General features: G+C 40.8%; 1 protein-coding gene across 1 annotated transcript; it reads left to right on the top strand.

The window, feature by feature from the left end:
* Positions 1-234: 234 nt before the first annotated feature.
* Positions 235-12,038, top strand: LOC103774710 (receptor-type tyrosine-protein phosphatase mu-like). The gene is made up of 6 exons (XM_008942132.1): positions 235-271; positions 499-531; positions 1,938-2,246; positions 4,442-4,551; positions 7,035-7,236; positions 11,905-12,038. Exons 1-6 carry the CDS (start codon positions 235-237, stop codon positions 12,036-12,038), a joined length of 825 nt encoding a protein of 274 aa, XP_008940380.1.
* Positions 12,039-12,484: the final 446 nt, after the last annotated feature.

The following is a 12,484-nucleotide window of genomic DNA, read 5'->3' as shown; positions in this document are numbered from 1 at the left end:
CAGGTGCCATTCCAGTTACACTGTACCCATCAAATGTCCTTTGTTATTCATCATCTCACTTCAATGAAGAAAAGCTTAGAAGCTAAAATGAGGGGGGAAAGAAAAAGGAAAAGTCCTTTTTCATGAAATTTGTCTTAAGTTTTCACATCTGGAGAATTCAGACATGGGACTCTTAGGACTTGTCAGTCTTTGAGGCTTGTTTCTATTGTTGTAGCAATAAAAAATACCCCAAACATGAGGATTCTTAGCTGGGATTTGAGTGTGGAAGAAGGTAAATGTCTTTTTAGGTGTTTACCCTCGGTGAGGATGTTTTTACTGGTCAGTTTAGTCATCAGAAAGGAGACAAGGATTAGCTCCAGTGTGGAATTTATTGGGTAAATGTCTTTTTAGGTGTTTACCCTTGGTGAGGATGTTTTTACTGGTCAGTCTAGTCATTAGAAAGGAGACCAGGATTAGCTCCAGTGTGGAATTTAATTTGCTTTGCTGTTTTGTCTCCAGTTGGCAAACGTTCTGTCTTGGTGATCAACGTTGGTGAGGCCTGGCAATTAATTAAAAAAAAACCACAACCAAACAGCAAACAAAGCTGGAGGATTTGAAAGGGGAAAAAAAAAATAGCCTGCTTTGGAGATGTTAGAGAGAATAAGCAATTTCTTAACACCTTTTCAAGGAGCTGAGATGAATAACATCTTTGAACAAATATTTCAGGCTTGCAGGGATTTTATTAAAAGGTAAAAAGATGATATCCTGTGTAAATTGTTCAGAACGTTCCTAGTGAAGACATGTTGATTAATAAACATAAAAGAGGGAAGATGCATATTAATTTGTTTATGTGTAAGAGGCTTCTAGCTCATTAAAAGTCTTCTAAGTATTTAACTAGTGAAGCAGTGGATAAAACCAGACATTGTCTTTAATCTTGTTGAAGGCTCCGATATGAAAAATCCCCAATTATTGCTAAATATGGATAATAACTCTGGTAATGAGAGTGTTTGGAAAATGTGGGGTGTGCCCCAGCTCACCCTATGGTGGAAATTTGGGTTTGCTGTTCAGTCTCAAGTGCTAGGACCAGTAGGACTGAAGAAAATTGAACTTCATCAGCCACAACCTTTGGTTCTTGGCTATAGAGAGCCTAAAGTCTTTGGGTGTGATTTTGATAGCGATGATTTATGGCTGATATCACCAGAGAGAGCTCTAGGAAAGACTAGATGGGTATCAGCTGATGTTCCTCACATCCTTTTCTTTTGATTCTTTGCTAAACCACTGCTACAAACTGAGATATTTGCACTTTTTATTTTAGATGTGGTTAAAAAAAAAAGCTATTAACCACTCATGTTTACAGGGAAAGAACCCTACAGACTACTTTAAAGGAATTGGAGTATCAACTTTATGTCCTGGCCAAATAGAGATTGAGTAATTGCATTCAATCTAACTTCAAAACAAGTGAATAAGGAATAGCTGGAGAAGCACTTCACACTTTCCCTTGGTGTAAACAGCCCTGCTAGAAAATCACCATGTTTTTACAAGTTTTCCCTGAAATTACATTTTCTTTAGAGATACTTGTGCCGTGAAGGATTTTTGCTCTAAAAGTGTTAACTAAAATTAATTTGTGGAAAAAAAAAAGGGACCTGTTTATTTTCTGCAAGCAACAGATAGGTAGAAATGTAAACAGTGTTTAAAACTGTCGTGGGCTTGAGTTTAAGCATTAAAATTTTGTGGGATTTTGTTTGCTCTTCGCTTTTCATCAAAGACACTTCTCTCTCTTTTTCTCCCTGTTCCACTGAGGTTGTTTTTTTTTCAGAGACCTGTACATTTATTCATGAGAGATAAAACAAGCAACAAATCTTCCTGCTTAGTCATATTTATAGAGCTACATTATTACTCGAGTTACTATTATAATGTGAATAAGTGACCAAACCAGAACTCTATTGATCCTTTTGCAGATCCAATGCGTGGGCCACGAAAACTGGAGGTTGTGGAGATCAAATCCAGACAAATCACTGTTTGCTGGGAACCTTTTGGGTACAATGTCACCCGTTGCCACCGGTACAACCTGACGGTTCACTACCGCTACCAGGCTGGAGGACAGGAGCAAGTGAGAGAAGAAGTGAGCTGGGACACAGAAAGTTCACATCCCCAGCACACAATCACCAATTTATCCCCCTACACCAACGTCAGCATCAAATTGGTGCTGATGAATCCTGAGGGACGGAAAGAAAGCCAAGAGCTTGTGGTACAGACTGATGAAGATGGTGAGTGTTTGTGTTTGCATTTTACAGGCATCCTACCTGTCAATACATTTCTCTTTATAAGTGCATCTTCTCCTTTCACTAAAGTGTATCAGCTTTTCCACCCACTTCAACAATTTTCAGGCAGTAAAGGGTCCATTAAAGCTTTTCTAATGGTCTTTTACATAACCTATAACATCATTTAATCATGACTTCATTAATCACATAACTTGTGCTTGAACTATGTTCTGCCTCTTAAAAGTTCCACTGTCAGCTTGAAGAAACATCAGGTGATTGTCCCCAGTATCCTCACATCAGCTTTTCTACTGAGTGATAGGCTCAACATCAAATACTGATTCTTGATTTCTGGTTTTAGCTTCTCTAACCTTGGCTTTCTGACCACCAGACACTTATTTGCTTAAAGACAATAAGTCCCACATTTAAATGTGTAGCTATTCCCTTCCTTTTATCCATTTTCAGCTAGTTTGGGGTTTTGAGACCTCTTTATTTCTTTTTATTTTGAGCAATAATGTATTTGAGTGTCTGTTTTGAAGCGTGGATGGCAGAATTGGCTACTGGGTCTCTCTAATGCTCTGATAATGTGGCATGAAAAGGTTACACCATCCCCCTGAGTCCTTTGTGATGTTGTTGTGGTGCTCATGCAGAGCTTACAGAGCTCTGTTAGCTGGGACACCACAATGGGACTTTCCTCTTGTGTTGGTCACACACCAGGAATCAGTCTCCCCTTTCCAGAACACTGTGCTGAGGTGTAGCCCCTTTAGTGCCCTCTCCAAGTGTGCCTTGATTTTTCTTGACCTTGCTTTTAGCCATTGAAAATGTTCAAAAAAACTATATCAAAGGACTGGCATTGCCTTGGATAACAGATCTGTCCTCCTCCTGCTTTTCTCAGCTGCAGTCTGAACAGGAATTGTGTTTTCCTCCAAATCAGTGATAGATTTACTGCAAACATCTTGGAAAGATTTCTGGGAAAAAAAATCTTCCAACAATGATGAGTTCTTTTTATAATAAATACTTGAGGTCTGTCATTTAAACCTATTAAATCATTTAATTTATTCTGTATTGGCTTTGTGTGGTAGTAATTTCTAATCAAAATATATGAGGGAATAAATTAAACAATTTAGGAATGTATAGTTGCTAAAGCAACAGATTTGACAAAGCATAACATACCAAAACCTTGTTGAATTAGAATTAATTTAGCTGTCATCCTCTAATTTGGATTTGTTTCAGTTGCAGGATGACAAAGCTAAAGACCTTCCTTCTTGTTATCTGGGCCATTGATGTATTTTCTATGAAAGTTTGCATAATATTTTAATTGCAGCATTTTTTTTGTATACCACACACTTGCAGTAAGGTGGATAAATGTGGATGTAACACAACAGAAGTATAATGACCCAGATTATCTTTAGAATGTTTCAGATCACACAGTCCTGTGAGTTGGGAGGGACCTCCAGGTGGAGTGAGAGCAGATTGCTCAAGGTGTTGGCCAGTTGACTTCTGAATATCTCCAAAGGTGGATATCCCACAGCTTCCCTAGGTCACCTCTGCCAGTGCCTGACCTCCCTCATGGCACAACTCCTCAGTTTATGGCCTTCAGGTCATTTTAGAGGCTTGCTGCAGTGGTTTGCTGTGCTTCCAACTTATTTACACTGCATATAACATCTCTCCTTTTAAATCATGAACCCCGTGGTTCCAAATGAGTTTTTCCAGTTGGCTCCTACTTGGAAGCAAGATTTAGAGCCCAGACTTTAGGTGTTCCTAAAGAGTGACACCTTTTATCAGAACCTTCTGAGATCCCTGACACGTCAGAGGTCATTCTCCTAAATTAAGAGACTTTAAGGACAATGAATAATATCCAATTTTCAGCTTGACTGCTTCATTTCCTCATGTTCACCCTGTTGTAGCTCCTCAGGGCTAATGTCAGTGAACCTCACTGTCCTGCCCAGCACGTGGTCATGGTTCCCAGCTAACCCTCTTAGTGTGGTCTCTTGAAACTCATCCTTGTTCCATCAAGGCTTCTCCATTTTCATAGATAAATTTTCATAGATCAATCTTGAGCTCCCCTGGTCTTGGTTTCACTCTTGGGAGAATAACAGCAGGATGCTTTTTATACCTCAGCAGCACAAGAATAAAACAGAGCATCTCCTCCTGAAACTTTTCTCAAAATGACAGTTTTTTGGGTCTCTTTTTTTATCCACTAGTCCCGAGTGCTGTGCCTCTTGAATCCATCCAAGGAAGCACCTTTGAAGAGAAGATTTTCCTTCAGTGGAGGGAGCCAGCCCAAACATATGGTGTGATTACTTTGTATGAGGTACCCAGCGTTTTGGCATGCTTTGATTGTTATGGATAGCTTTGATTTGCAAGTCTATGATTAGTCAGAAATTTGTTTTCCAGTTTACATAAAATAAATCTTTTATTTTGAAGGTAGTAGCACTTAGAAAGTAAGAAAACCCAATATAGAATGTAGGAGTGAATTGTGCAGGACCCAGAATGTCCCTGGGTTATGAGTTTTAAGAAGAAGACCCATGTGATGAAGAATTCTCTGTAGTAATGTGGATCAGCTATTTAAAAGTTTGAAAGATAGTGAATTTTCTAAAAAAATAGGAGCCACAACAGAGTGGTGACTGTCAACATCACACTCAGGTAAGACCCATTACTGGAAGCCTATTGTAATAGAAACAAGCAGGTGTAATTAAAACAATCTAGCATTTTAAAAAAATGCAAATTCAGCAAAATAATCTGTTGTTAGGTGTCTAAAAACCACTGCTCTTCCTCATGTGGGACCTCTGCCTGCATACCTTTTAGTAAAATTGACAAAACACTGCACAGATTAAGCTGTTAGACACTAATCACTGTTAAGCTTCTTACCTGACCTTACTACAAAATTGGTATTGAAATGCTTTGTTTATAAAAAAAACACCTAAATGAGATACAATGGAAAAGAAAAGTCAGATTGAATCGTGACCTATTGCCACTGTTTTGAAAACTGTTTTATTCTAAGAGGATAAAATGTTATGAAAAAGCATGAATTGATTTTTTTCATAAAGCCAACTACTTTCCTTTAGAGATCAGAATGCTTTAGTTAATATGTTGATGTCTTTATTGATGTTGGGCTTTCTGTACCCAAACAGAGAGCACTGAATCCTCTTTCTGCTCATTGCTGAGGGGCCAGGCACTGTTTACATGCAGCTCATTCTTAAATGTATTTGTGTACAAAACTCCATCAGCTCTCATGGGACTTGGACACTTTGGAAGGTCTTCAAGGCTCTGAACATCACAGAATGGGTTGGGTTGGAAGGGACCTTAAAGATCATCTCATTCCAACCCCCCTGCCATGGGCAGGGACACCTCCCACTAGCCCAGGCTGCTCCAAGCCCCATCCAGCCTGGGCTTGAACACATCCACCTATCTGTGAAGGTATTAATTAGTAATTAATTCACATATCTGTGGCAAAACAGGATCAGCTGTACCTAAAACATCTCTGTGATGTGGTTGTCTAACCTGGCTTTTAAAATCTCAAAAAAAAAGGTATGACCTACTGTCCCCCAGGCAGACCTAACAACACTTATGATCAGAAAGGGAGATTCTTTGGGGTAATATGTAACTTTATTCACTGAAAGGGGTTTTTAAGGCACTTTTGGCTCAATTTATGGATGAGGAGTTGTAGAGTATCTACAACTAGAGTTGTAGTATGTACCCAGATAATGTTGGCGTTTATTCAGATGGCATCAAAAGTCTTTCTTACTGATTTTCAGCACTTTATTGATGTTACATTAGATGAGTCATATGAAAACCTATTTTCATTAAGTCAGAGATGTTAGGAAATTGTAAGTGTTTAAGGTGTGTGATGCTGACACTTAGATTTTTCTATATATTGTTTTGTGTCTTCTTAATTATAAGGATACAGAATAAATATAGCAAAGAGACTGTCAGTTATCACTTTATATAATAAGAGTGCTGGAATTATTCACATACAAATGAAACTTTAAAAGTAAAAAGGAGAGAATGATAATTTCTACTTCTTTTTATATGGATTCCTTATTTTTAAATTCTCATTACAGTGCATGGAAATTAGTAATTAATAGAAGGAAGCTGGATGGAGTTTTACTGTGAACTTATATTAACATTTCTAATGAAAACTAAAAATACTGTTTGAATCAAAGAGGGAACTGAGGATACAATATACACCCTGCATATATTACTTAACATTTTATCTCTTCTCCAAAGGAGAATCTGACCTGGGTACAACATAATAACCTGAAAAATTCCAAATTAGCAATTAGAATAGCTGAGCTGCAGACTAAAATACAAGCTTTACCCACTTGCTGAAGAAAATTTGCCTTAAGCTTCCCTTATCATCTTCTGTGGATAATGTTATTCAGAGCAGTGAGGTGAGCTGGGACTGGGGGTGACACTTTCTGTCACTGGCTGATCTGGTTCTACCTGCTGGCTTTGGTTTTATTGTCAGTGATGGAAAGCAAGAGTCAGATGCTTTCAAAACATGATACTGTTAAAGGCAGCATCTTGAAGGAATTAATGTAAGCCCAAACCCATCCTTTAGAGTTGTAATCTAGCCCCCTCTAAGTCTCTGTATCTCTAAAAGTAATAACTCAGAGCAGTTCTGGCTGAGTCTCCGTGTCCCTCCGTGGGATTTGGGATTTGGAGAGTGTAAGAGAGTGAGATAGCTTATCATAAAAAGCCTGACAGCGCATACATCAGGAGGGTTTAGTGGATAAAGATGCAATCTCTGGCCATCTGCTCCAGGCACTTTATAACTTCCTTCTTCCTTTGCAGATCACCTACAAAGCAGTCAGTTCCTTTGACCCCGAAATAGACCTGTCCAACCAGAGCGGGCGCGTCTCCAAGCTGGGCAACGAAACACACTATCTCTTTTTTGGGCTCTATCCTGGCACCACCTACTCCTTCACCATCAGAGCCAGCACAGCAAAGGGCTTCGGGCCTCCCATCACCAACCAGTTCACCACTAAAATATCAGGTATTTGGTTAAAGAATTTTATTTGAGTTTATTTAAAGTTATTCTTTGGTGACGCTAACGCTGTGGGTAATTTTATTGTGTTCTTTGCTACTACAAGCAGTCAAATTGAGAAAGTAAAACACACAGTCGCCCACGAAGACATCAAAGTTTTCTATATTAACATCTATAAAACTTCTCAGTGCTTAAATATCAGCTGATGCTTTGAAATTCCATTCACAGCTGTCACCCAGGAAACCCTCCGAATCGCGTGCCCGCAGCCAGTGCCAGCTGCTGCTGCAACATTTAGCACAGGGCTTTTTGGACAGGAGGATGAGGGTTTCATTCAGAGCTCAGTCAGCCTTGACGTGATTGGAAATTAGCACAGGAACAGGGCTGGAAAAATCTCTTTAATGAGGCATGAAGGATTGAGAGTGGAGCAGAAAGGCTCCGTGTGTAGCCCTGGTGCAGCACGTTCCTAGCAGGGCTGTGGGCTGGGGTGGATGTGGAACCATGTTAGACAAGAACGTGGGGACTGGTGGCTTTCAGGTGGCAGCAGCGTGGCTCTGTCACTTCTGCAGATCCACAGATGCTGTTTTAAAGCCCCCCCAGAGGCAGAGGAGTGCCTGGTGTCTCTGGGTGGTGGGATGCAATGCCATCACATCCTCTGCAGGGCTTGTGTAACTGAGGACAAATGTTGTGCAGAGCTACTGTTGGATCCCTTTGCTCTTCACTCCTCTGTGGTCTTCTTGGGAATTAAACAGACAGTTGCACTGTGGCCCCTTGATAATATTTCTGGAAAATTGCCTTATCTATTTGTGGGCAAAGTCTGCTTTTCAGGAAGGATAAAGGAAAGCATTTAGGGACAAAATCTTCTTTCTCTTTTACTCTCATTCTGTGTACTTTTCCCTGTCACCCATTTTCTGGCCTAAAATAAAAAAAGGCAATAAGTGTTATTCAGAAATAGAGCAATTTCATTTTTCTTATTACCAGAAAGGGCAGTTAAGGCAAGGTGGAAATTATTGCCAATACAGATGTTTGTAGAGAAAAAAAAAAAGGTCGCTAGTTTTCAAGTTAGAAAATTGTTCTTTCTAGAAAGTCTAAACATAAACAGCACTGATTGGTAAAGGTGAGATTCATTTTCCATCCCCTTTCCTAAACTGAGCAGAAACATTCTCAGTTAGAAATCAATTTCTCACACAGCAAGGCTTGGTAAGCAAGACTGGGTGTTCCACACACAGACAGCATCAACCTCTAGGCTCCTCTAGCCAATTGAGTAGCTCCAACAACATGAGACTTGTCTTCCCCTGGAGGGTTGTCCAGGGCTGTGCCAGGCTGCCCAGGGCAGTGGTGGAGTCCCCACCCCTGGAGGGGTTTCCAAGCTGTGGAGATGTGGGGTGAGGGACACGGGGCAGTGGGGACCTGGCAGAGCTGGGTTAGACTTGATGATCTCAAAGGTCTCTTCCAACCTGAACAATTCTATGATCCTGTGTTAGGGGTTCCAATGTCTCAACCCCTATAAATTGAGACCTATAGTGTGTACATTTCTTACTATCTTTGGAAGAGCACAAAGGGAATTTTCACTGTTGCAGGTGGTGCTGTCCTTGCAGTGCTGTTGGCCTGTGGTCTCCCTGTCAGCCTTTGGGGCTCTTCACCTGCACAGTGCTCTTCATTTTGGAGAGATGTGAAACAAAACTGCTGAGCATTTGTGGATTAAAGACTTCACTATGTGTTTTTTTCAGAACAGATGAGGTGGCAACAGTGTGTTCTGACCAATTTCTGAACTGAGTGGCTGCATTTTACTTTGTCTAACTGCAGGCCACACTTTCAGCTGAATAAAATGCTCTTAATTTCCTGATTACGTGTTTCCCTAACACCAGGCTGTAAATAGTTTCAGTGTTTCATTCTGCAGCTGAGTGATTGGCACCAGAGGATGAAGTGATCTGTATGTAAACACATATTACCCAAAGCAGAGCCTGTGGCAGTCTGTGCTATCCAAACTGATGGGCACTCCACTAGAATAAAGGCTTTTTTTCCCTCTTGCCTATAACTTTGTGAAGAGTCAGCTCTGCAGGCTGGAATTTTCTGTGCTGCCTTTCACACCGAGGAGGTTTTCACCCATTTCAAGAGCAGGGCTGACAACCTGAAAAGTTCTGGTGGCTGCTGTGTCACTGGAAGGCTTTCAAACAGGGGTTGGAATGGTTAGCAAGAAGAGAGACATTCCTCTGAGCCATCACTCTGAAATTCTCCAGATTTGGGCAATTTGTGTGTGTTGCAGTTTGCACACAGATGGATATTTGACAGAACTGAGCAGTGGAAGTCACCATAGGTGCTGTACTAAATAAATAGAAGTTCTCCAAGCTTTTACAGCCTTGCCTAAGGTTTGTTCTTCAACTCAGCATGGCCCAACACAGACTCTGAGGTCTCTAAGGTCTCCAACAAGGTCTCTAAGGACCTTTTAGTGCATCTGAGCTTTCTGCTGATGAAGACCAGGATGTGCAGCTGCAAAAACTGTGACCAGGAAGAACATCACCTCTTTTCTCTGTTGGTAAGCTCCTTCTTTACACGTGGGCAGTGTGGAGGAGGGAGAGTCCCAACCTAGACAGGAACAAAGTGTAAGAACAGGTGATGTCCAGGTTTTTGTGGAGAAGAGGAGAAGTAGCCAGGGCTAAAAGGTGGGACTTGGAGAATGCTGATGAAGACCAGGATGTGCAGCTGCAAAAACTGTGACCAGGAAGAACATCACCTCTTTTCTCTGTTGGTAAGCTCCTTCTTTACACGTGGGCAGTGTGGAGGAGGGAGAGTCCCAACCTAGACAGGAACAAAGTGTAAGAACAGGTGATGTCCAGGTGTTTGTGGAGAAGAGAAGTAGCCAGGGCTAAAAGGTGGGGCTTGGAGAACCACAGCTCATCTCCTGGACAGGAAGACAGTTTTGGTGGGAGGAGACTGAGCATTAGTACAGAGCACAAGTAGGGACCTAGGAGTCATGAATTAGGAAGATCACAAGACTTGTGAAGATTGTGGGCAGGAGAACAAGGGCAAGAAATGACTCTGTGCTCCAAAAACCTTCAGAGTTCATACAGCTCTTTGGAGATGTGGTTGCTTTGTGCTTCCTGTATTTTCAGAATGGTCAGCTTGAGAATGAGGCATTTTGGGAACAAGTTCTGGACATTCAGAACTGAAATATGTGAAAATTGTGTCAACCTTTAAAGTGCTGGGCAATATTCTGCCTTTAAGCTTCTCAAAGTGGGCACCCAAATTACTGAAGATAATTAGTCTTGATATTAGTGCCTTATATATATTGTAAATTGAATAAAAACCTCTCAGCTTACAAGGAGTTTTTTTAAGATTAAAGGTTTTTTTATTGGTGAGGCATTTCAAACCTGGAGAACATCAATGAAAAGCAATGAAGATGATGTTAATCTTGGAGCTATTTAAGTTGCTAGAGCAACATAAAGGTTCATCCTACCTGTGTGTGGAGCATAATATACTTTAGTAACATCATCAGTATGGTACATGAAGTACCCAGCAGCTGGAAGATGAAGCTAAACAAGCTGAGATGCCAAATAAGTGTCCACCTTCGTTGTGGGGTGTAATTAGCCACTGGAAGAACCTGCTGAGGAAAAGATCTTCTCCTTCACCCAATGTATTTTCTTTTTGAAGCAGGAGTTAGCTGAAGTTCACTGCCCTTTGTTACCCCTGTGGTCAGAAGAGATCATTGCAATGGCTGCTTTTTGCTGGACAGGAAGGCTAGAACAAACTGGACAATAGGGGTTCCACAGACTGCTAAACAACCAATTAACCCAGCAGCCTTCCATCCAAAATAATGATCAAACTGCCACGAGATGATAGCACTGAAAGAAGCAGCACCAGTGAAAGACAAGAGCTGAGCCATCGTTCATCTTCATCACTGTAATTCCTTCACAGTTTGCAAAAGTGCTTCAAAATAAGATCAGCTCTCCTGGTGATCATCCTGCTTGGTTCTTGTAAATGACATCTGTCTGGGCAAGAGACCCAGGGCAGTTCCAGCACTAGTTAAAATTCCAGGAGTGACAGATTCTGAGAGTGCATCCTGGTGAAATTCCAGGAGTGACAAATTCTGAGTGTCCATCCTGGTGAAATTCCAGGAGTGACAGATTCTGAGAGTGCATCCTGGTGAAATTCCAGGAGTGACAGATTCTGAGTGTCCATCCTGGTGAAATTCCAGGAGTGACAGATTCTGAGTGTCCATCCTGGTGAAATTCCAGGAGTGAGAGATTCTGAGTGTCCATCCTGGTGAAATTCCAGGAGTGGCAGATTCTGAGAGTGCATCCTCGTGCTGCTGAGGAAGCTGGGCTCACTTTTAAAAGCTTCAGTCCCTTCAGCATCCACATTTTCAGATGCTTTTCTGGAGAGAGCTTATTTCCCAGTCATGGATTCTCTACACTTGCTGCAAACTTACTCCTCCTGGTCTCTGTTTTCCTCTCTTGAACTTGGCAGTGAGCTGGGATTTCTTTGTTGTTGGGGTTTTTTTTTGTGCTGAAGTTATTTAACAGTTGTCTCACACTTGCATTGTAACAGCATCTTAAGACCTATAATAACACTCTTTATAGTTGAAGAAAACTTTTCAAGTTACCTATTCAAATAAAGCTACAACTCTTGAAAGAAGAAATACAGGAATAATGATTGTTTTTGCCTCTTTTCTTATTCTAGCACCCTCTATGCCACCGTATGAACTTGAAACACCTTTGAATCAAACTGACAGCACTGTGACAGTCCTGCTGAAACCTGCACAGAGCAGAGGAGCTCCTGTCAGGTACTGGGGGGGGAAATCTCCACAAAATTAAACCCAAATTGATTAATTTCGTGAAGACGTTTTCTGGGGATTTTCTACACAGCAATCAGTGTCTAAATTCATGTCTGTATTAGCTCTAATTAAATTAAATAACTGAAGAAAATGAAAGTGCTTTGATGTTGGGCGTTGGTGTATTGTTTAAAGGATTTGATCCTGATGCAAGTGGCTTGTTCTTTGAAGATAAGGAACAAAGCCATGGTTCTGTTGTGTGGGTGGCTTCTTTAAGGTAATTGCTTACTGCAGTGTTATAAGTTCAAGGGCATATCACATTTTTTATGCTGAGCTACTGTCTTTAATATTCCCTCTTCTTGTTTACTTCACAGAGTTGAGATAACCAACTCAGAGGAAGTTAGCCAATTTAAACAATGTGCACTGTTACATTCATAAAGGATGTACATTTAATTGACCATGATAGCAGAAATAATAATAAAAAAATCA

The sequence above is a fragment of the Merops nubicus genome, unplaced genomic scaffold, assembly GCF_000691845.1.
Source record: "Merops nubicus isolate BGI_N331 unplaced genomic scaffold, ASM69184v1 scaffold4116, whole genome shotgun sequence".
Classification (NCBI taxonomy): Eukaryota; Metazoa; Chordata; class Aves; order Coraciiformes; family Meropidae; genus Merops; species Merops nubicus.
The sequence above is the reverse complement of the archived record's forward strand: the minus strand, read 5'-3'. Positions and strand labels throughout refer to the sequence as shown.

Coding starts and splice junctions, on each gene's coding strand:
- LOC103774710 (XM_008942132.1), top strand. CDS start 235: ATGAGGATTCTTAGCTGGGATTTGAGTGTGGAAGAAG. Junction 532..1,937: donor TGTCTTGGTGATCAACGTTG/GTGAGGCCTGGC, acceptor ATCCTTTTGCAG/ATCCAATGCGTGGGCCACGA. Junction 2,247..4,441: donor GGTACAGACTGATGAAGATG/GTGAGTGTTTGT, acceptor TTTATCCACTAG/TCCCGAGTGCTGTGCCTCTT.